The sequence below is a fragment of the Arvicanthis niloticus genome, chromosome 14, assembly GCF_011762505.2.
Source record: "Arvicanthis niloticus isolate mArvNil1 chromosome 14, mArvNil1.pat.X, whole genome shotgun sequence".
Classification (NCBI taxonomy): domain Eukaryota; kingdom Metazoa; phylum Chordata; class Mammalia; order Rodentia; family Muridae; genus Arvicanthis; species Arvicanthis niloticus.
In genome coordinates this window covers 56,062,445-56,087,805 of record NC_047671.1, presented here as the reverse complement: position 1 = coordinate 56,087,805, position 25,361 = coordinate 56,062,445, and the positions used below count along the sequence as shown (strand labels likewise).

Here is a 25,361-nt window from a genome sequence, read left to right as displayed (position 1 = left end):
TTACCTGGACAGATCCTGACACCACTTTTCTATCCAACTTACCTGGACTGTTCTACCTCAGGGATTCTGGGACAGCCCACACCTATTTGACCAGGCCCCCCATCTTTGCTCTATCTCCTAAATACACCCCACTTGGAATGGCTTTGGTCTGGTGTGGTCTGTTCTAAGCCATGCATGGACAGATATCAACCCATGAGCTACTTTCTTTAGCTTGTAAAGTTTATAGAACCTCCAAGATTTGTACCACTACCTGGGATTTAAGCATTCGATATATGAGCTAGTGAATAGCAGTTCACATTCTCACTATAAGAAAGAATTTGCAAAGTCAGGACAATTCTAACACTATGAATCTACATCTTTTGGACAGCTCTATAAATGAAAAGACTTTTTATAACTAGAAAAAGCAAATGTACCATTTTCTTTTCATGACTCATTTTCAACTATCAAGAAAAGATAGTTTCATTTCCAAAGAAGAAAACTTTGCTAAGCTTTGCTAAGTTCAAGACATTCTTCACTTTTAACCTCTTTCCCTATAGTCTAACACATTCTTGCTTAAGTTATTATTTTCATAGGAACTAACTAATAGAAAAATAATATTCTTTCTACTTTTATCAAATCATATTAATTTGATTTTCAAAGTTCAGATATATATATATACACACATATATAAATGTCAAGACTTATGATGATGTAAGTTGTTTAGACTGTAATATAAAGAGATTCTTTTACCTTAAACTTCATCTTACATTCATATCCATTCATACACATACTACCTACCCAGTGAGAAAGTCAGAGGATACAGATTTAAGAAAGGGAGAGAAATAATTTGTTGCATATTGTTTATGACATACAACTAGCAGCTAAAAGAAGTATTTCTATGATCTTGGGTCAGAAAAATTGTATTTATATTAGAAATCTGTGTCAATTTGTCTAAGTTTGTAAATTAAATGAGTTTCAAAACCAGTTATAACTTCAGCCATTACAAAGCAACTTGAGCTCAGAAACAGAACAAACAGAAACAAGCATTAGGATCACAGTAGAATTAGGGATCTTACCAAATTATCATATTATTTTAGTTTTATTTCTATTGCTCTTCAGAAAAGATCCACAGGAGACACAAAGGCAATCTATGTAAGAAATGTAGATGATAAAAAGCTGCCAAAGTACATGGCTTGAAACCGAAAATAGATCCCCAGACAAAGTTATTAAATTTAAAGGCTGGCAAGCCAAATACAGGTAAGATTCTGCACAGAGCCTTACCAACCTAAGACAAAAGTGCATTGCTTTTGATAATGCATATTTTTGTGACAGGTAAGGAAGACATTCTTGTCATGACAACCTAAGACAGACTGAGTCTTGTTTATGAAATAAAAAAAGGGAGAGATGTCAAAAGCTTCGGGGGCTGGTTGGCAGGAATCTGGCACTGGCCAAGGACAAGGAAATGGGCTTCAGGCAGAAATCTCACAATGGCAAAGAACAAGAAAATGGGCTTCAGACATGAATCTGACATTAGCCAAGGACAAAGAAATGAGTTTCACGCAGGGAATCTGACATTAGGCTAGAAAAAAATAAAAAGAAGTAATTTCAGGCAAAATTCTAAATCTTAGGCTAGAACAAAGAAGTAATTACAGGCAGGAATCTAAATCTTAGGCTAGAACAAAGAAGTGGGTTTCAGGCATAAAAATGACTTTGGGCTAGGACAGGGAATTAGGCTCAGATATTTTGGTCCTCCTGATAAACCCTTAGAAACAGTGATCATTTGTTCATTGCCTTGTTTGTTGACTATTTGTGTTTATTGTCTTGGTTGTTCCTTGACTATTTGCATCTATTGTATTGCTAGTTCCTCACCTAAAACTGAACTTAATACTTGCAGGTAATTATAATGGCATAAAAGCAGATTGGGAAAAAATTAAAAATAAATAAATATTTTTTTAAAAAAAAGAACAACGATGTAGTATTCTGACAGTTGCTAGAATCATTATTTTCCTCAGACTTCTTATTTTCTCCTTTAACAGAAGAATTTTATTTAGATCCAGAAGATATAACTAATATTTGTAAAAACAAAATGAAATCCCAAGAAATGTAGCTATGTTTGAGGTCCCCTTCAATGGAGTGAAAAACTACTTTGTATGATTAATAGTGTTTTATGATTCCAAGAAATGTATGATAGCATTTGAATCACAACCATGCAGAAGAAAGGACATCAGATAGGGGTTTGACTTCTAATCCCAGTTGACAAATGGAGAAATGCAACAAAACAGCAAAGATGATTGATAGTGTCAGCATCCACCACCATGATAAATCACAGATTGTTGTCAGAGTGTTGAAAGTCTTCTGGATTATTCTTTCATTTGCCATACTGTGTTTATGATTTTATTAATGACTTTAAGAGAGGTTTAAAAGAATCATACTGACTATGGATGCTTGGTAGCTGAACACTCCCTAGAGACCAATATGATTTCCTAAGTTTTCTTTTCTCCTTAATGACTGAAGAAGTCAAAATGTACTATGAATACAGCACAATATATTATACAGCACAAATTGAAACTAAAACTCGGAAATAGAATGATATTTAAGAAAGAAGAAAGTAAAGAAGGCAGGGCTACGTTTTAGAAACTGGACTGAGAAGCTTTGCACTTCCTCTTTCCAGCCAGCCAGTGCAGAGTGATGGGCATCTCTCGGGACAACTGGCACAAGTACTGCAAGACCAGGGGTAAGAGAAAACCCTGCCACAAGAAGCTGAAGTATGAGCTGGGACGGCCTGCTGACAAAACTAAGATTGGCCCTTGCAGCATACACAACAGAGTTCGAGGAGGCGATAACAAGTACCATGGCCTGAGATTGGATGTGGAGAAACTTTCCTAGGGCTCTGAGTGTTGTACTCACAAAACAAAAATCACTGATGTTGTCTACAATACATCCAATAATGAGCTTGTCCGCACCAAGACCATGGCGAAGAACTGCATTGTGCTTATTGACAGCAACACATGGTAAAGACATTGTATTACCAAAGCCTGTCACAGCCATGACAAAGGCTCACAAAACTAGGAAATTTGGGAAGATTAAAGTCTCTTCCAGGTAGATTGTGTAGTTTGTATTCCATGAAGCTTTGCAGGGCTGAGCATCTTCTAGGCAGCTCAGCTCGTCTCAGGGTGTCTCTCAGCAGTCCCTATGGCTTTGGTAAACTTGATGAGGGTGAGTCCTAGTGCATTTATTCAATTTTAGAAACTTTTGGAACATTTTGAGATGTTTACTCCTGAATCTGAAGCTTTCCTTTCACTGCAGGACAGAATGTTCCACCTCCTTTTACAGCAGCACCCTGAGTGAACAAGGTTCCCAGCATGGAGGAATTTATTATTTCAAAGAAAATTGCTACACAAAGATAAATGTGGCAATCCCTCAGATTTGATCAAATAGTATCTTTGTACTTCTCACTATAAGTACAAAACAAAGGATGAGGAGCTTCAGATTTATAAAGTTGAGTGTCTTACTAATTGGTTAAATAGGTGGAGATCTATGTTTAACTTGCTAAAGTGTGCTATGCACCCAATAAGATACTTGATTAACAACCAAATATTAATCACTGATAGGCAAAGCAGTAACTGCTACTACTCCAAAGGCTCTTCAAAGTAATATTTTTTGAATTTTTGTTTATTCTAAAATGTGAGATAGAATCAAATTTATCAATAGAAATACCAGTAAACAATCTTAGGTTTATGTAAATATACCTAAAACATTGCAATTTTCCAAGTCAACATGAAAAAGATTGGTTGAATATGTTTAAGTCAGTCACAAACATTTAATTTTTTAAAATGCATTCTTATTTTAAAGAAGAAAGATTAGTAAAAGAAAAATGTCAGCTGTAGATTTCAGTAAGTAGACTAGATCAAAACTGAATGAATCATTTAAAACAAGACAGTCACTGTTGATTAGACTCTAATTCCATCCATCTATGTATATAAAGGAGTAGGCTTCCCTCATGACAAGTAAAATGCTTCCAATTTCAATATGATTGTAGTGGGAAAGGAGAACTTTTAGGCAAAATTGGTCCATGGTAGCATTTAGAGAAACTAGGCAACTTAAGTATATGGTCCATCCCTACCTCATAGAACAGATTAGACAATTTCAGAAGTGCTTTTCTGCACTGATGAATGTCATTTTAAGCACTCTAAATCTTATGGAAATTTATGCTTAATTCTAAAACATGTTCCACCCACTAGCATACTCCAATTAAAGCATGGCATTGACACATCCCAGGCCCTTGCCTGGTTCAATGTTTAGACTGCACACAATTTTCACATGCTGGTATCTCTCCAAACCAGGAAGCATCTTTGACCTATAATTTGCATAATGCATTCATGCTCAGATTAGTCACATGATTAATGAGTGCCTTGGAGAATGTCCAGTTCTATCACCGCAACTGTACTTTCCTTATTCCTGCCACTAGACTCAATTAACAATGCCAGCTATTGCCAAATGCTGTGCACAGTATAAATTAAACTTGTTCATTTGTTCCGGAAAACAATCACATCCACTGCAATGTGGAAATTGTTTTCCATCAGTGAGTATAATTCAATGTTAAAATGTGAATCAGAAAGCATTTCTTTTCGTTGTACAAATCAAGGTTTCAGCTATTCAGTATTCCATATTTATTGCATGTAATACTGTTCTTTGCAGTCGTCATCTCAAATCCCTGAAGAAACACTACAGATTTTTGTAAAGAAATACTTAAAATAAAATGAGGTTGTAGTTTAGAACTTGAATTAGGTAGCAATCTTTTATAAGGATAAATGAGTGTAAAATTGGCTTTTTAATGAAATAGGGGGTTTATGGATTATTCTACATTGTGGTTTTGCTTCTTGCAGCTTAATTGAACTTGGCAAAATTTAACCCGTAGAAAATCCAGTCTTAATATGAAAATGAAGCTCTATCTTTTTCTGACATACCTATCTCAATTTAATTGGCTTTATTTTTTTTCTTCATGTTATTTTAATTCATTGTCAAATACCTTTCACACTCAAATCATTAATTATGATAAAATAAAAATTTCTTTTTAAAATACATATATTTTGATGATATAATCAGACTATATTTTTATTTAACAAAAGAAAGATAAGTCATTGGGCTTATAAGTCAAATTATTTTATAGAAAGCTACCAATTTCCTTGGTAAAATTGAGATCTTTTTTTAAGAAAGTGCCAGTTTTCACACATTCCATATACTATCATGGAACCATAGCTGAGTCTTATGAGAATAAAATGTAAGAAATAAGCAGGGCATTTGAACTCTAAAGGTTTTCAATGGCTAAGTTCCAGCTACTGTGGAGGCGGAAACAAGATGTTAGCAAGTTCAAGAACAACCCATGTTAGCAAAAGGCTAACACACAGTGTTCAGTACCACAAAATAAAATAATAAATATGTAAGTAAACAAATAAGTAGGCTCTCCCATGCTCAACAGTATAATTTAATAACAAATAAAGAAAAATGATTGCCCTCCCAACAGTGACTATTCAGAGTGCTCAGAAAACACAATGAAACAGATAACAAGTCCTTGGCCCTATGAAAGACAAACAATAAATACACACCCAGAAAAATATTGAATAATTGGTATTCAGAAAAATGTGAAATGATGATATAGTGAAGTAACTGACTCTGTAAAGAAGACAAGAAGCTAGAGCCTGACTGATAAGAGATTAATCATGTGATGTAGAAGGGTCTTCTAAACAGATGAAATAACTGGTGAGCAGATGCAAAAGAATCCGTATAAGACACAATGGTGTGTCTAAGGAAGATACATAGATGATCCTACAGAGAGATTAATATGGAACGGTATAAGTGGACATAATACAGGTGAAATTTAGAGAGACAGGCAACTGTGAGGTTTTGAAGATATCAGCCAGTAGTGTTAAGACAGGGATTCTATTCTGGTTGCTATATGCAAGAAAATAACATGAAGTCGTGTGTGTGTGTGTGTGTTTGTGTGTGTGTGTGTGTGTGTGTGTGTGTGTGTAAACATTTCTCTACAATTGATTGAGTGCTCTACCTCTTCTATTACTGAATTTCAAATATGTTAAACTAAGGATGACTTGAGGGTAGAGGAATAACAGAGAGTATAAAATTATAAACAAAAACTTCTAATCCCGAAAACAAAATGGTCTTAGAGTTAATGAAAAAAACCTAACATTCTAGTCCATCAATGTGAGTTTAAATCTATTATCTCTGTTGACACATGTTCAGTCTCCTAACCAAACTTTTTCTTCTAGATTTACTTCAAGGTTACTCCATGTTCATGAATTCTTGATGCTTTCCAGAAAGCTGCACCTAACACGATTGATTTTGCCTTCTGAAATTACTAAACATGATCTTTCCCTGCACTATTTAAAAGGTGATATTAGTTTCACATTTATCTTATTTTCTTGTTTTAGAAGAGATAATTAATGGTTTGCTATTAAAATATTAAAAGATTGGATACATTTTAAATGACAAGGCATAAATTGTTGACATACTTTTTATGATATTCTTAAAATTACTGAGTGGATAATTACCATTCCTGTAGCTTTGTTAAACTACGCCCATAATCTTAGGACACCATTAAGAAGAGCGACTGTCTATAACCTGTCGTATTATGAAAGGGATTAATATCAAAATGCAATGTTCTTCAGTACTCTCCCATTTGTCTTTGCAGGTATTATGGCCTAGGGGTATAAATCACACTGGCCGGAGCTTCACTGTGCAAAGGTCAAGATGATTTGTTTTAAGTTTATTGGCTTAGAGAACACTGAGAAAATACCTCATAAGTTTCAGATATTGCACGCATTTTTCAGCTCCTATAAATCAAAACCACAGTATTTTTCAAATGGCAAATGTAATTTCTATATGTGAAGTCTTCCAAGCTGCACTCTTGAATTGATTATAACAGAGCTGCCTTGTTTAAAATATAGCTGAATTCATTTGTTCTTAAAGATTGATATGTTGCACAGCTGAGGATTTAAAAAATAATAATTTTCATATTTCAGTTAAATTTACAGAAATACAAATGGCAACATCTATACTCTTGTGATCAATGGCTTTTCAGGTCTTGTTTACATTCATTCCATTGGCTTTGTTTCTTGGGTTGTCTTCACTGAGCTCCATGTATTAGCTCAAATACAAATAAAAAGCAAGCACTTAAATTGTATGATGAAAAAGACCAAATTAATTTTTAGCAGGATTTTTTTGAAAGCTTATCAAACCCATCACATCTATAATTTAAATCAGTGTTAACTTTAACACCAGACTTTGAGGGGGTAAATAGACACATTTTATCACTTAAGTAACTCTGGTAATCAAAGACCACAAATGTGATATGCTTAAACCAGAAACTTTGAGGAAGAAAATAAATTCCCTCTTGAAGATGTTACATGTTTACGTAATACTTTCTAGAACACAAATATTTTAAAATATGTCCCACCAGATCCCTAATTCACTTAACTGAAAGTCATTTTAAAACATTGCAAATATAATACATGTCCAGAGAATTTTGTCCATACCCATTACTTAAATCATCCTATTTTTTGAAAAGTTAAATTTTCTTAGACTGATCATTTCCAACATGTGTAACCTATATGTAGTCAGGTTGTGTTTTGATGGTTGTGCTGTCTCTGCGATGGTAACTATGTAGAAATGATCATTTTAAGGGAAAAGCCATAGTAAGTGCCTTTCTTTTAAAGTAATTTAAATATGAGATACAGTTAACTGTATAGCCTGTATGTTCACGATGAATTAAAACTCTCATTCATCTTCACCGTCCTAATGACATTTAATATTATAATACCTGAGGCCACGATCATGCTACTACCCTTGTGGTTTCTGATTACCAGGGGAGAGAATGTTGAACTTTACCTACAGGCAAACTTATTAAAATTAATATTTATGCACAATTATAGGAATTGTGTACCTTCAACAGATAAAGGGGAATAGAGAGTTGCTCAGGATCCAGAGGAAACCGTGTCTGTACAACCTTCTGAGAGAGCAAGCCGAGCTGCTGACACTAACACGCATGCTCATTGAGCTGAGTGAAGAGGCCAGAGCTAGCATGTAAGCAAAGCATAAAACAGACTTCACACACAAAAATCATCTTACAGAGGATCATTCTTTTGGGTGAAAGGACTGGGGCTCAGTAAAATCTACGTTTACATGCAGAGAAAAGGGCCAAGTGTCCAGTGAGATGAAAACCTTAATAAACCCAAGTACAATTAGCAGAACAAATTATATTCCTTCTACTTACCAAGAAGTCATTGAGCAGCTTTAAGCAAAGTAAAGTGGGGTTGGGGGAATGCGCACACATGTGCACATGTGTGTTAATGAATTGAACATGCCTGAACTCTCAAGATCTCTGGAAACTCTTTTTTAAAGGTGGAGAACTCTTGCAAGTGTTCAGAAATAATTAAAATTTACCAGTATTTTTTATGCAATAATCCATAGGGTGGGAAAAGACTGTCAGTGGCAATACCTAAAAGAAAGATGAAATATGAACAAACCTGATAGAAAAGCACAAAGTGCCTTTTTCCAGAGAGAAGTCCAAATGTTCTCGTAGTTTTCAAAACAATAGGGGTTAATTAATCTATGAGTAATCTATGATTAAATGGAAGAAATTCAACTAAATAGCATAAATGCAGATAACAATAAAATACTTATTATACTGTAGAGCATTATTTCACTAAAGCACAATAATTATAAATCTTGCAGATACGTGTGACAATTCTGGTGAATCTCACAAGCATTTACTGAATGTAAATAAAAAGGAAGTAGACTAAAAAATATGTACATTGTGCAAGTGTTTTGTCAAATTGGCCAAAACAGAACAAACGTGTTTAGGGCTGTGTTATCCACAGTGTAATTGTTTTAAAGTATAGATAACACAGTTATGATGATGGGCATTGATACAGAGATTCTGCTGTGATGTGGGTGTATGCATTTTCTCAGGAGTATCATTATATAAAGGTATCTCTACTGTGAACTACGGCTCTGTTGCAGTCATGAAGTAAAATGTATCTGAAGGATGTTTAGGAAATGAAATTAACAGGTGTTATATAGATATTTCCTCTGAGTTGAAGAATCCCTCCCAGTAGGAGGAAAGAGGCTTATAAGATTCAGGAAATAAATTAAACATCTAAGACCCAGGAACTTAATTAAATTTACAAGGTTGAGAAACACCCGAAAGTTATAAGATCCACAAGGCTGTTCACTATGGCTATCATCTTTCTCTCTCTCTAGAAAGAAAGCAGACCATGGTGGGTCAAAGATGACGTGACTATAGAGAACTGATAATGACCAGCTTTGGAGCTTGAATACACAGATGGACAGAAGTGACATGGATACATGTAAAGCACAGTACAGGAGAGTTCGGTAGGTTTGAATCCCGAGAGCAACCTGAAAGGTAAAATACAAGATGGTTCAGACTCTCAAACACAAATTTCAAGTAGGTAGTTGGACGTGTAAGTATAGAAGTAAAAGAGGCTATCTGACAGGTATTTTAAAATATGTAAGATATATGAGCTGGTGCCCTGGTCCTATCTATGGCAATTAAGTATATGGTGATAGGCATTGATGATATAGCTAAATGGATGAGTACTCACTTAACATGAAAGGGGTTTAATCTTCACTATGAGAGAGACAGAGAGAGAGAGAGAGAGAGAGAGAGAGAGAGAGAGAGAGAGAGAGAGAGAGAGAGAATGATGGTAGTTGAGATCTTTTGGAGGGATTGTCAGGGTGACAAAACACATCTATGATAAATCCTTCAGTGATGGGTAAATGTACTGCCCAGAGAAGGTACAGTGAACCTCAAGAGCATCACAGAGGCCTAATAATAATGACCCAGGAAATTACTGTTGATGGCATCAGGAAGCAGCGCTTCTCACCATAGTGGCATAATCAACAGTCTTGACTACCCCATAGGAGCTCAACAAAATATGACTGGTGAATGTAGAAGTAGAAAATACAGACAGGAGCATAAAAAGTACCCTAATAGAAGAAATAAATGGGTAATTAAATGAAAACAACACACCGGAAATTAGTTCAAATGTAAGCAGGTAACATGTACAAAACATGACAATCTACAAATAAAATGAAAAGTACAGCCACCAGCCAGCAATTTCAGCCTCTGCCTTCTACCTCCAGACCAACATCTGGACAGATGTCAGATCATCAGCTTCTATCATATGACAGAAGCTTGCCTCTTACTTAATTCATTAGCATGTAAGGATGCTTCAAACGGAAATTATTTTTTTCTTTGTCATGATTATTATCAATGGGCTTGTTTCTTTAGGTCATCATCTTTGTGTGACCTAGGCTATCCTGGTCTTTGGTTCTGCCTCTGCTTCTCTAGTGCTGATAGTACAGGCATAAGACCTCATTCTCAGTGTGAAATACTACTGATTTTTTAAATGTTACTGTTCAGTTCTCAAATCATGAACACATTGTTTAAAAAAATAAAAGCAGCCAAGTAAGAATGAAAATGTCATGACTTTTCTTGTATGAAACTTGACTCTGTCACCACATAACTCAACAAATTACCACATCATTTTGTTTGTCTTCAAGAAAAATATTTCTAGAAGAATTGATTATTATTATTATGTTACTTGAGTAGTAAGAACAAGCCATTTAAAAATTGAAACCATTTTCTAATATATAAAAGTAGTTGTTTATATAGAGTTTGTTATCGATAGTGTTTTTTTTTCATCAGTTTTCAAAATATCTAATTTTAGCTCTGGAAAGTTCTGCTTTTATATCTAAGGAAAATGTGTTTAGCTTTATTTACACACATGAAAGCAAAGGTTCACGTTGAATCAATGGCTAGCAGGAAAATGACATGTCTCATTTGGAGACTGCTATTTTGACATTTAATTCATTTGTTGTCTATCATACATATTCTGTTTGTATAGGATATACATTAAATTATAGAATATTTTGATTGTTTTGATTTATTCCTCTTTTTAAAATTTCAGCTCACAAAATCTAAGTGCTTGCATCTCAAAAACATTCCATGTTAAAGACATCTACTTCCCTTTGTATGAGAATATATACTGTGAACTGCCTTTAGCCAATAAATATCAAATCACAGAACATTAACAATTGACATACTAAAATTCTTAATCTAGATTGTTCTGACTAAATAATTTAAATGTCTACCTCTGTGGCTTTTCTCATATTGTACACTAATATGGACATCTTTATTGTGACATATCGAAATATTCCTCTTTATTCACATGGAATAATGTACTAATATAGTACATAATGTACTATATTACATAAATATACATGTACTAATATAGTACATAAAATTATAATATTAAAGTAACAACTTTAATACAAATTATTCATAGTTCTAACAGAGACTGTCTTCAAAGAGTCTATACATTTAAAAGCAAGTGTTAATATCTGAATTTAAGGTCAAACAAAAGATATTTGGAAGCAAGCTTACTAATTCCAAAGCATAAAATCTGGGCAAATAACCTGAATTACTGATCAACTAATGCTTGAAAATATTGATAGGTACATACAATTCTAAATATATTTCTAAATACAATATTTTACTCTTTCCGTTTGAGAGTGTGAGAGTAAGTTCAAGGAGGCAAGTGTACAGCCAGTTAGAGCTATTCAGACATGCTTAGCATCCATATCCCTTTACTTACTAGCACCCAGCTAATTTGCTGGTCATAAGGACAGTTTTTTCTCATTCTAACTTCATGTAGTTGGCTTATTAAGAGCCAATAGAACACTAACCATGCCTTTTTAAAGAAATTACTGAAATAACAGACAAAATATAATTACAAATCACTTGACTTTAGAACAAATGTTCCCTAATTATAATCACTGAATACACAAATAATATGCTGAAAAACCTTTGTGCTGTAGACCCACAGGCTCTCTCCAATGCTTCTCTCTGGTTGAAAAAATAACAGAATGGTGAATGTCTGTTCAGGTGCATAGGCTGACCACAGTAATTTTAATTAGAGAACATAGCATCAAAGAAGGCTACCTAGGAATTCTAATGGCTATGTTACTACAGAATAATCTGAAAGAGTTTTTCTAATTCTCAGACTGATTTAAATCCTGGCCTTTGGGGACATCAAGGAGATTGTAGGGAACTCTTCTAAGGATTTATGCAATCTGGAAGGATATATCACATATCCACAGCCTGGCATCACTAAGCTTTCAGTTCTGTTCATTTCCTTCCACTGATTCAATATCTCCCAGGCATCTTTCATATTCCATGAGATCACTAACCTATAGTTGATAGTCTCTTCACATCCAGGTTTCTAAAAGAGATTCACACAGCAAGTAGAAGTAGAAATTTTAATTTCTTCTTCATTCATAGTTTGGCTTTTGGGAAAATGTATGGTAATCATAAGTATTTTAAATAATTCAAGCTGAAATGGTAGAAATAAAAAGCAATAAAACATCTGGTTGCTTTTCATCTATAAGGGATAGATTTTTTGGACTTCTCAAAAGAGCACAAGGTATAGGTGTCCTCTCCCCAATGGCTGTCATCTTCACTGTTATTTTCCAGTTCAGCTGAATTCTACAGATGAAATCAAGTGTCCATTTCACCTCGAGTAGTGTATGAAGCAATTGTTCCTTTATTATCTCTCAGAACCATCAAAAGAGATTACAGCATCACCTCCTTCTATCAGATGAGAAAGATCAACCAACTTTATGTACCAACATGATTGAAGTTGATGGGCAGTAAATACTTTTGCCATTCACTCATCTAATATCTTGGCCCATCTTCTGTAAACCAGAAACTAATCTGGACTTATGCATCTTTAGTTATAAATTTGGACATGATGTTAGATTTAAGAAGATACTAAGATACATATTATAGGAAACAAATATTATATACTATAAGAAAATATTGCATCTTATAAGAAACACATTGCAATAAGTCAGACACAACAAGACAAATACTACGTATGCTCTCTCCCTTATAGAACATATATATAAATTTATATATGAATATATACATGTATATGTGTGTATATACACACATCTCAGAGAAGCAGATCAATGTTATCAAGGAGTTATGATGATGGCTACCATAAGCATAATTGAAATGAAGCATTTATACCTTGAAACGAATAGTTACAGAGATAATGAGGTCAGCTCTAAACACTAGAGTGTTTTCCCAGAAAAGGTGATCAAATGCAAGTGTGTCACGATGAGCAAGCACCTGGCACACTCCAGGAGCAATGAGGCCAGTGAGGGTAAAACCAAATGAACACAGTTCAGCAACAGAGCATTAAATCATATGAGCAAGACATGCTGTCCTTAAAGCCCTTTTCCTTATTTATTTTTCAGTTGGTGGATTGAAACCAAGATCTTAAAAACACTAGGCAGGTTACTGGCCATTGAACTTTGAACATTGGCCAAGCCCTTATCAAATCAGAATTGTTATTTCATCATCATGGGTTTCAAGGACTTGGCCAATATGTCAATTTTTACAAGTGTAAAGAAAAATTAGTGGAAGCTTGTGGCCAGTAACATAACCTTCTAGAACTCTAAATAGGAAAGCTCAGCTGAAGGGTGGATAAAGAAGCACAGAAATTCAGACAGAACTATGAGAAGTAAAGATAAGGCCAAGTCAGAGACACAGATAAAAAGGTTGTAGGAGAAAAGGGAGCCTGAAACCTGGGAAACCAAGTTGCAAAGGTACATGAAATCCAAGAGAAGTCAACTGTGTCTACTGTTAATGGGAGTTTATACAGAGAGGGAGAGGAAGTGAGTAAGCACTGACAGAGTCAAAGCTGTCTTCTCTAACAACCTGTATTCGTGCTTTGATCTAAATGTGGAACCAAAGCTTTGTTGGTAAAAAGTAAAGAAATTATTCAGAGTTACAGGAACACATATTAGTGAAAGGGGGCAGGAAAAAGGTTACTGGGTATAATTAAACTGAAAGAAAGCCAGATTTACTGGAGCTTGGCAATCAAGTAAGCAGCTCCATGAAGATAGAATTACATCTCCAATCTACTTGTTTCTGTGTGAATTATCTTTCCCCCTACTTCTGCTCAAACATGGAGGAGTCATTGCTTAACATAATCCTTCAAGCTGTATTTCTACATCTTGGTCTCCTTTAAGAATTACTTCATAGCACTCACTCTTCATAACAGTAATCTCCTCGCTAGCCCTCAAAATTGTCTCTTCAGTAGTGCATTCTAGAACACAGCTCTGTTTCACTCTTTAGAATAATTAGATGCATTCATCTATGCTAATATCTAAGTGATTCTACATTGCGTGGGGGGACTACCTCCCCCTGAACATTTATAATTTAACAGAGATTTTCTAGTGATGCAAAGAAGGGAATCTATTAGTGAACATTTTAGATGCTAAGGAGGATATTTTAGTGTGATGCAAACCACATGATTTCTCTAAATCCACTGTTTTTCATCACTCTGCTTTGCATACTAATATTCACTGTGCTCTGCAAATGCCCTGTTCCTATCTTCAAAGTGCTTTGCCACTTAAATGAGCTCCTTACTTTAAAAAGCATGCTAAGTAATTTAGGGAGAATATTTTATATGTGATATTTTATTATGTTTCTATAGTGTTTGTTATAGTCCTTGTTTGTTGATCAGATAAATATGAATCTTTTGAGTGAGACCATTATGTGGTGTTCCTGGTGTATAAGTGAATTTAAGGTCTACACCACTAAAGGAAGAAAAACATTTTCAACCTATTCAATTATGAGAATGTGTATTTATTGAAAAAAAATATAAATATAGTTAGAAAGTTGGTTTTGTGAATTTCTGTTCTGTGAAAATCAAATCAATACTACAGCAGTTGGAATAACTATGTCATGAGTGATTCTGGCTTATTCCAGTTGTTTTCTTTCCACAGGAAAAAAGGAATTGAATAGGTCCTTAAGGCCAAGTTAACTAAATTGTGTCCTGCATTAAGATAATGAGCTCAGGTTATTGTAATGCAATGAGAAAGAAATGGAGAACTGGATTCCAGATAAAAAGGCACAATCAGCTCTTAGAAACAAATAAAAGAAATAAAGTAAGGAAACTTAATTTTAAAAAAATCCTTGTCTATTTCTCTACAGAGCTGATACCTGAAGTTTGTACAATACCTGGAAAATACTTCATGAAAAGACTGATACTGAAGAATAAAATCAAGAAAATGAAAAAAGTCACAAAAATAATAATGATATTTGCACAATATCTTAATATTTCAAGGAAATTCTCTTCATGCCTGTAACTAGCCATGAAAAGTTGTCTACCTCAATCAATATGTTAATATAAGGAGATCAACTCTTCTTTAACATAAGATCAACTCTTCTCTAACATTACAAAAGTAGCAAGAAAATAACTTGATGTTACATAATTAACACTTTTTCTACTCTGTTTTTCTGTTCAATCAGTACCAACGCCATTGCAGTAACATTGAGCAGTAGGAGCTCCTGTTCAGTTCTCAGCAAGGAGGCTTTGCTGATTCCTGAATGGCCGTAAATGAAAGCCAATTCATTCTTTAAATGTTCAGATTTTGTCTTTTAATAAAATGTACTTCTACCCTGAAGTCCTGTAGTAGACTCAGCTGTCCTTCCTCGGTGCATGGTAATTTCTAGTTAATAAGCTCATTCTATATTTTCATCTGTTCTTCATTCCCCTCCCCTTGGGAGTGCTGGGAAGGCATCAACTGTTTGAGCTCTGCATAAAGCATCTTTAATATTATACCTGCATGTGATAGTGGAAGGAGGGAGATAATCACTGATTAATACATGATTCACTCAAAACTAAAACATGTTGAAGGTGCAAGAAACACAAGTTCTTTAGGGCCCATCTGTCACCTAATATAGTATCAAGGGAAAGGTAGGTGAAACTTTTTGTTTGCAGCTTTGTTAATTAGTCAAGTAAAAATCCTGAGATTCTGAAGTTTTCTGTCTTCAACTTAATAACAGTAATCATGAACAAAATCAATTCAACTACATGAAAGTGCCAATAAACAGTGATGTGGACAAAAACGCCTCGTCTACAAATGAAAGCTTGATTTTTTTTGGCTTTAACAGAATTCATCTTTTATTTCAGGAAAAGAAAAAAAAGACAGCTACAATTTTACTTTTATATTGTATTCTGTCTACAATTTTATTTTTTTAATTATTCAAATTTGTTTTTTATTTTATTTTTTTAATTCTAACTGTGTATAATAAGACTCTTTAAATGTCAAGTCATAATGAATCTAAAAGAACATATTCTAACAAACAACACTAGATTATTTTCTTATAAACCTCTAATAATTCAAGACTTCCTTGAAAAGCCTTCTTGAAGAAAGACTTCTGTATTCTACAGTGGATGACAGGAGATTCGTGTCACACGAACCTAGCGCATAGCAAGCAGAGCTTGGAGTAGTGGTTACTATACTCCATCCTTTCCAAGCCCTTTCCTAATGGACCATCTTTCTGCTTTCCTACAGCACTAACTTCAAAGGAATAAATGTTTACAAAATTTCTTCTAACTGCTCTTTCTGAATTGAAAATACCTAAATTTGGACTATGGTATTTATATTTTTATTTATGGAGGCTAAAATAAGATTATATTGTAGAGTAGAAATGCAAGTTTTGCTCAATAATATGCATGTAATGGTGACATCTAAAGATTTGTATTATATGGCAGGTTCATTTGTTGACATGAAGTTTCGGACAACAGAATATTAATATGGAAGTTACTTCTTAATATCTCTATAATTATTCATGGAAAAAATCAAGCTATATTTAGCATGGTGTCAAATGCCTAGAGATTCCATTTCAACTTAAATCTAGGCATATTCTGCTCTTTTGTTGCTAATGTGATTTTTGCATGGATCTTTTTCTATTGTAAGAATAGAGCCAACTTTAAATATTCATACCATAGCTATCTTCTGTAGATTTGAGAAGTGGAAAAAAAAATCACTGGTTACTGACATTGAATATATCACCAGCAAATATGGAGCACAATTCTTCCTTTAAAACCAGCATTAACAATACCAATATTCTTAACATTTGTTTTATAAAGAGTCTAAAAATTTCAACTTGATGTTTATTTCACAGAAAGATTATACAAAGTAGAAGGTGTGGGCAAGAAAGAACAAAGGATTAATTCTATTATTTCAGAAAATAATATATCCAGAAATCTCAGTTGATATGATAGCAAATAAATTTGGGTAAGTACTGAAAATATCCCTTCCCTATTTTAGTTATGATATAAGTATCCATGATGGGTGTTGATCTTCTCTAATTTGTAGTATATTCAAGCCATGCTAACATGAATTTCCCCTAGAGACGTCATTAAGCCATCAGGCAGAGAATAGCTAAGCAGCGAGCGGAACACACACAAAGTAAATTGTCTGAACCTTTTACCCTCTACCATCAATATAACAATGGAAAATTGTTAACCAATATCCCATTACAGAAGCCAAGAAATGGTGGGAGAGTCAAATTGAAAGCAATAAGCTACTGTTTTCATTTTCAACCTTCTTTCAACACTATCTTGTTTATTTCTAGATAAAAAGTATCATTTCAGCACTAGTACTGAATGTCCAGGTAGCCTAATCTCAAGAAATGGATGTCCTCACACTCTATTTGCAAGAGTCATCACCATACATGTTACATTTATTCCTTGTCAAGGAGACACTGATAGTTTATTTACATCTCTTACCCTTATTACAGCAATTATATTATACATGAAGGATTTGTAGGAGAGGTCAGTTTGTGTAATACCAGTATATACAAACCACAGAAATAAAAAGGAATGAAAAACAGTGTGCTTATGATATTTGGTATATAGGATATAGTATATAACATATACTATATAGTATGTGCTACATGTTGTATAGTATGTAATATTACTGAGTTTTCCTGCAATGTGCAAGATTCAAAACTTTTAGCAAGAGTTTCCCTTGTCTATAACCCAGGGGACAGCATTCTAAAATTAAGACATTTCAAAAATTGGCTGAGAGAATAATCAAACAATCTCTGAAGCTGATCACTTCTAAAACTGCACAATGTGATTACTTTCAGAAACAAAATTCAGTTCCTTTGGGAATCCATTCTGGTTAACAGTACGTCAATTTACTATACTTACATCTTATTAATTCAGATAAACTAAGGAGGAAGTCTTAAGGAACTACTAGGCTTTTTAAAAAGTCATATATTGGGGCCTGGAAAGGTTGCTCTGCAGCTAAGAGCACTCTGTGGCCTTGTAGAGGACCTGTGTTCACTCTGTGGGACCTATGTAGTGGTTCATTCCCCTCAGCCAGCCACAAGACACACTGTAGGTTTGTGCCTTACTTGCTGGGAAGAATGTTCTGTGTGATCTTAAGCTTAATGCATTTTCTAGCCAAAGAATACTATAATGGTCTCTGCTTGAGAGTTTCCAACTCTACCTAAAGCAGTTTTCTGAATGAGTAAAGCAATTTTAAAGGCACCTTTTTTTCAATTCCAACAATGATAGCTTGCTCCTCATAGCAACATGTCTCTGCTGTTAATGTTGCAGGGGGTTGGGGGGCCGGGGAATGGATTGCACTGGAGGGATTAAGTGTGCTGAATTTGGGGCACAAATCATAGTTTGCCTCATGGTGTCTAAGTTTCCTCATCTACAAATGAGGATGTTAAGTGAAACTATGCCTATACTTAAATGCTTTCCCCAAATGTATCATTGAGAAAAGTAACTAATTCTACAATCGAATACCAGAGACTGAAAATGTGATCAGTGTATAGTAATCACATCAGTTATATTACCCAGAGCAAAGGTTTTTAATTCATTTTTTTTCTAATGGAAAATATCCATTAGTGAATCCAGAAATCAGCATAATGGATTTCAGCCATCATTTACCAGAATAACTTGAACAAAGTATAGAATCTGAAAGTGCATTATGAGAAGGAAGGACAAATACTCTCTCATGACTCAGAAATTTATACACGTATAATTCAAGTGTATTTATATGCTGGGAGATAAAATAAATTATACTTTTGTTCTCTAATATTATCAACAGTGCTTTAAAACCACTTACTTCAGCGTATCTATTTGAACTAGAAGAGAAAAGCAGCTTCTACTTACCGATCGTGGGGTCATGGTAGTCAGGGAACTGGTGGCTTATAAACTGCATTGTCACTGCTGAAGAAAAAAAAAACAGCTCTTATTTTAAATTACTCATCAACATATCTCTGCATTTTAATCTTTTTAATAACTCTCCTATATATGTGACTACATTAAGTACACAGCATTAGCTAACACATGATAATGACAGTACTAACAGGTAGTTAGGGAAAACAGAAGGTCTATACTATATATTTATAGTAAATATGTTCACAGCTTAAGTGGTTTTTCAATCCCTGGTATAGGAAGAGTCTATCCTGGGAATAGGGCCTCTCGGTTAGCTCTGGGAGTTGGTGGCTGTCAAGAAGTATCTGGAATCTGTTTGGTCCTGAGTTTTATGATGCCAGCCGAATCTATGTCTCTGTCACCAGCTGAGAGGTCAGAAGTCTGGCTTCAAATGGAACAACTAATAATACCATAGGTAATCTGTCATCTCAACGTGAAAGATGCAGTACATCTAAAACTGAAATAAAATACCCTCAGTCTGTCTCAGTAGAGGAAAAGGAATACACATCTCTTTGCTGAAGTGATTAACTGCCTCAGTATTTGTATTATGACAAATCTATTTATGTTATTTTGGCCAAAAATTTCAGAATATCCATGATACAATTCACTGACCATATAAAGTTTAACAAGAAGGATGAATGTTTTCATCCAACTTAGAAAGGGGAACAAAATAATCATGGGAGGCAGAAGGAGGGACAGACCTGGATGGGAAAGAGGAGGGGGAGGAAAATGGGGCAGCATCAGGTATTGGGAGAAACAGGAGAGAAGCCCAGAGGGCTAGAAGAATGAAAAGAAATGTGTAGCGGAGTTGGGTGGGTGATGGGGGAAAGCCACTAGAAAGTCCCAGTCACCAGGGTGTGAGAAGCTCCCAGAACCCAATGGGGATGACCTTAGCTGAAATGCCCAACAGTGGAGAGATGGAATCTGAAGAGACCACCTCCAGTAGATAGACATGGCCCCCAGTCGAGAAATGGGGCCACCCACCCATCTCAAAATTCTTGACCCAGAATTGTTCCCATCCAAAGAAAATGCAGGGACAAAAATGGAGCAGAGACTGAAGGAAAGCCCATTTAGTGACGGGCCCAACTTGGGATCTAGCCCATGTGCAGGCACTAAACCCTGGCACTATTGCTAATACCATGTTATGCTTGCAGACAGGAACCTGGCATGGCAGTCCTCTGAAAGTCTCTACTAGCACCTGTCTGAGACACATGCAGATACTTACAGCCAACGATTGGACTGAGCCAGGAACTCGGGGAAGAATTAGGGAAAAGACTGAAGGAGCTGAAGGAGATTGTAACCCCATAGAAGAATAACAATATCAACTAACTGGACCCCTCAGAGCTTTCAGGGACTAAGCTGCCAACCAAAGAACACATAAGGTCTGGACAGTAGCCCCTGGTACATCCATAGCAGAGGAGTAGCAGAGGACTGCCTTGTCTGGCCTCAGTGTGAGGGGATGCTCTTGGTCCTGTTAAGGCTTGATGCCTCAGAGAAGAGGGATGCTGGAGGGGTGAGGTGGAAGTGGGTGAATGGGTGGGGGAGCACCCTCTTAGAGGAGAAGGGGAGGGTGGGAAGCTTGGGGAGGGGGGACCAGGAAGGGGGACAACATTTGAAATATAAATAAATAAAATAAGTTTAAAGATGCTGAAATTGTCTACAGATCCTTCCTCTCTTACATCCCTCAGACATATAATGTAAGTGTCCTATCTCTCTAAAATACATTTCCAATGGGCCCAGATTCATAAGCATACTGCCTATGAGCGACTGACTACTAGGATAAAGACCACAGCTTTGAACACAGTATCAGCCTATAGGGTTTTTATAGTCACCCTATCTCTCAGTCTAAGTGGGTGGCTTGTGCTCAAACTTCCAGAACTACTCCCTTTGAGCAAGCCTTTCCTATGTGCTCTAGAATGGTATCATTGTCACAGCGCCCAGTCTTACTCTCCGAGCAACACTGAGCCAGGCTTAATTTAAATCTCTTCTCATCTAAACCTCAACTTTTGCACTTCTGTGTTGCATTTTTTTAATAATTCAATTTAACAAGAGTTCTGCTGATTCTGTTTAGAGAGACTCTGCCACCATTTACATCTGACGATCATGTGATTATGAAATGTTCTTTACAGGACCAGGTAACAAGTTGTTTATCCCCAGCTGATAGCACTGGCTTGTAAAGTTGTGAAAATATGTTAAGCTGAACCCTAACAGGGGGAAACAGACCACTGGAGGTGTGGCTTTCAGTGATATTTGTCTCCAGTCCTTTCCTAACTCTATGCCTCCCTGTGTCCTCAGAAGAACCACCTCCACCAGCCTGCTGCTATCACTGTGGTCTTTTTCCTGACTCCATGGGACCAGGTAAATTTCCTGACTCCATGGGACCAGGTAAACACAGAATAAAAGATCTGAAACCATGAACAAAGTAGATATTTCTTTCTTGAAATTGTTCTCTCTGCTGTTGTTAGAGCCATGCAAAAATAGCTCTTCCCCCCTCTCTCCCTCTCTCTCTTTCTCTCTCTCTTCATCTCTCCCTCTCTCTGTGTCCCTGTCTCTGTCTCTCTCTCCCTCTCCATCTCTCTCTCTTTCTCTCTCTCTCTGCCTCTCTCTCCCTCCCTCTCTCTCCCTCTCTCTGTCTCTCTCTTCATCTCTCCCTTTCTCTGTCTCTGTCTCTTTCTCTCTCTCCCTCTCCATCTCTCTCTTTCTCTCTCTGCCTCTCCCTCCCTCTCTCTCTCTCCCTCTCTCTCTCTCTCTCTCTCTCTCTCTCTCTCTCTCTCTCTCTCTCTCTCACACACACACACACACACACACACACACACAAGAACTGTTCAAGAACTGTTCATTTTCTTTATTGCATGTGTCAAGAGATCTGATCACCTTGCCTTCTCTCTGAAGAAATCCACCGAATCTGCTTCAGTCCTCCCTGAGCCTCCCCAGCATTTCCTCCTCAGCGTTCCATCTACCCCTCCCCCCTGCACTGGCTGTAATTCTCTGAAGTCTTTGATGCATTTGGCAATTAGCTCAGTTCTGCACCTACATCTTTTCCTTCTATTGTAATAGATCCTTAATAACATAGAATGTTCGCTTTTGTGCCTACTTTCTAATTCTGGTTTCTTTAACAATACTAATAATGTTATCTTTTCAAATAGCACACTATTTTGATCCATAAATTTAACCTTTTATCTAAAAAAATCTACCAGTATGTGATATTCCTAGAAGCTTTCTGGACTATCAGAAAACATTTACATAATTATGTTAATTAGTTACTATATATTTGGGAAGAGTTTGAAAGCTAAAAATCGTTTGAGCACATCTCAGTGAAAAACATATCATTACTTTAAAAACTAATTGGTATATTTAAGTATTAAACTTATAAATCACAGAATTAATATCAAAAATAATCTGTCAGAGTCAACTATTACAGCTGTTTATAAGAACATAGAGAACACATATTTAGATGCTTGGATGCTTGCTTTAATGGAAGCCTGCTGTTTATTGGAAAATTGAGAAAGCCCTTCAATTATCAAATGCTCTGGCCTGCCACTGAGACAGAACCAAAGAAAATGAAGCCAGCTTTTGTTGTTTCCAAAACGTCAGAAACATAATTTTAGTAAACTAACATGTAAATGTTTCTTTAGTGTTTTTAAAACGGGCATCTAATGAAACATTTAATAGCCATTTTTAGGAAAATAATAAGCAAAAAAATCATGAAAATAATTTTAAATATTCATGTTTAACATACACATGGTTCATTTCAACTTAGTAATTCAAAGAAACTTTGGGCTTCTGCAAATGAAAGGATAGTTTTGGAAGGCTCCCCTTTGCTAAAATAACAAAAGTACATTTAGGAATGAAATTTCCACTTGTGACGTGAGTATACAGTAGAAGTGGACAGTTTCAATATAATAACTCCTATTTATTTAGGGATGACCTGCTCATAAGAAGCCATTGGAAGTTAATACCTGGCCCTGATGGATTCCACAGGTAGCTACTTTTGGAAGTTGTCTTCTACCTAGCCAGACAATCTCCCTCCATCCATTGTCTATTCCTCTTGTTAACTTACCCACATACACTGTGTTGCTATTGCAAAGACTTGTGGGACATACTAGGAACAAGTACTCTGGAAAATCCCAGCGTAACTTGGAAATCAGCCTTTTGATCAGAACCTAGGACATCTATGAACAATGAACTTAAGAACAGCTGGAGTCTCGGTTCCAGTCTGTGGTTTTAGAAATTAGGTTCTGATGCACTTGCCTTACTGTTTATATTTGTGAAGTGGAATTGCTCCTTTGGAGAGCAATGCTTAATTATTTTAACCCTATGCATGAACAATGCTTCAAACTGGAAGCTTACCAAGTGTGTTCAATCAAAAAAAAAAAAAAAAAAAACCAAAATGTGGCATATACATTTTATAAACATTTACTCAGAGCTCACCACATCTGTCTTTACTTTTCCTTAAAACAAAAGGATCAATTCAACCAAGGTTAGGACAACTCCTTACACAGTTTAGAGACATACTAAGGCTGTACCCTCTTCAGATGGACCAGATCTTGCCTTGATAATCAGAATACTTTATAGCATTTACCTATTTGAAATAGTTAAAATTTTCTACAATAACCAAAACTGGATAATAAATGGGTTTATTATTCTCAAAGATTCATTTGCCCGTGAAGTCATTGTCAGTTCACATTTTACAATTTCTATCAGTGTCTGCCCTGTAGAACCCAGTGGGAGGCCATCACTAATACCCAGGGTCACAGTGCCAAGGAAGAATCAGGACACTAAGAGGAACTGATTAGGCTTCCTAAGGCTTCTAACAGTCTTGACCAAAATTTTGCATGTGGATCATGGAAAATGTGGTATTAGAACATCTAGCTTGGAAATCAAATCCAACCATTTAGACTGTTAGTATGTGCACGAGTGCATTTCATTAACTTGGGAAGTATTTCTTTAACTTGGTTGGTGAGTCACTTGGGTATGGGTATGGGTATTTCTTTTTAGTGTGGTATTTAAGTTCCTTCACTGCTGTTAGGTATCAAACACAGGACAAGTGGCTAACTGAGGTGCCAATTAAGATAAGAAAGCAGACCTGGGTACCAAGTTCTCCCTACATCCCTCAGTCTCTACTTGTTACTGGGTGTGACTGACAACCCCCACCCCTTACCTTACACTTCTCCAGCCCAGGAGTTCTTTCTTTAAAGAACTAAAAAGGAAAGGACATGACTGGCCCCAGGTTTCAGCACCAGATGAATGAAAAATTGAAATAAAAAAGGAAGAATATGACCGCTCTGGGGTAAGGTAGGGGAGAAGGTTTATTGTAGATAAAAGGATCTCATTCAGATTTGGGAAGGCAAAGATAATCTCATCTTAATTTCTCACTGACTATTAAGTCTTGATGTATGTGAAAAAGCCAACAAGTTCTTGAAGTTAGATCTTTAAACTCAATGCAAAAAAAAAAAAAAAAAAAAAAAGCAAATAATTTTTTTCATTGATACTACAGGTCAAATACAGTCTAGATTTAATATATTAATTTTCTTATAAATGGTGTCTTTTCATTATCTTCAGCTTGACAACTAAAAATTATTTGTCTAAGGAAACAAAGATTATCATTCAGTTAAAATGTCTTTAAATGATTTCGACAAGAAAAACATGCTGTGCACTACAAAACTTCAGTTCACACCCATCACATTTATTGAGCAGCTATTATGAGCTAAAGATGATTATAGTAAATTAGTAGGATACATCTTTCAAATGTATTGACTCCAGGATGAATTTAGAAACTTCAAAATTAGTAAATTCAGATGCATGCATGCAGAAGCGGGAAGGCTGATGGAAATGGGTGCCTGGGTATAGAGCATATGAGAACACTATTTCCTATTTGCCTTAAAGGCATTTCCTAGTGTAAGAGGCAAATGGTACAGCAAAGCCCTTGTCTGCACTACAGTTCCTTACTTCTCATTCATGTCAAAGTCGAGCACACAGAGAAGAATAAATTCCTTTCATCAAGTGGGTCTACCACACCCTCAAGCACCCCTAAAAGTAGGACACAGTGTTAAGAGAGCAAAGAGAGAGAATTTCTGGACACTTGCATGGGAAGATCCTGTAGGAAATATTACAAATTAGTCCACATGCTTTCCAACATCATAACTTAGTCATATGGCCAACCTTGTCTTTAATACAGCTTCAGGATATTTCAAAAGGAAGGGTTAAGGGTTTATAAAAAGATAACAGTCTGTAACACACAGGAGA

The 25,361-nt window shown here is 35.7% G+C and overlaps 1 protein-coding gene across 1 annotated transcript in view; it reads right to left on the bottom strand.

Annotated features, from left to right (window-relative positions):
* Rit2 (Ras like without CAAX 2) overlaps positions 1 to 25,361 on the bottom strand; it is a 292,855-nt gene that overhangs the window by 209,499 nt on the left and 57,995 nt on the right. The window contains exon 2 of the mRNA XM_034518692.1: positions 19,071 to 19,127. Coding sequence (XP_034374583.1) covers positions 19,071 to 19,127 — 57 coding nt within the window. The remainder of the gene's footprint in view (positions 1 to 19,070; positions 19,128 to 25,361) is intronic.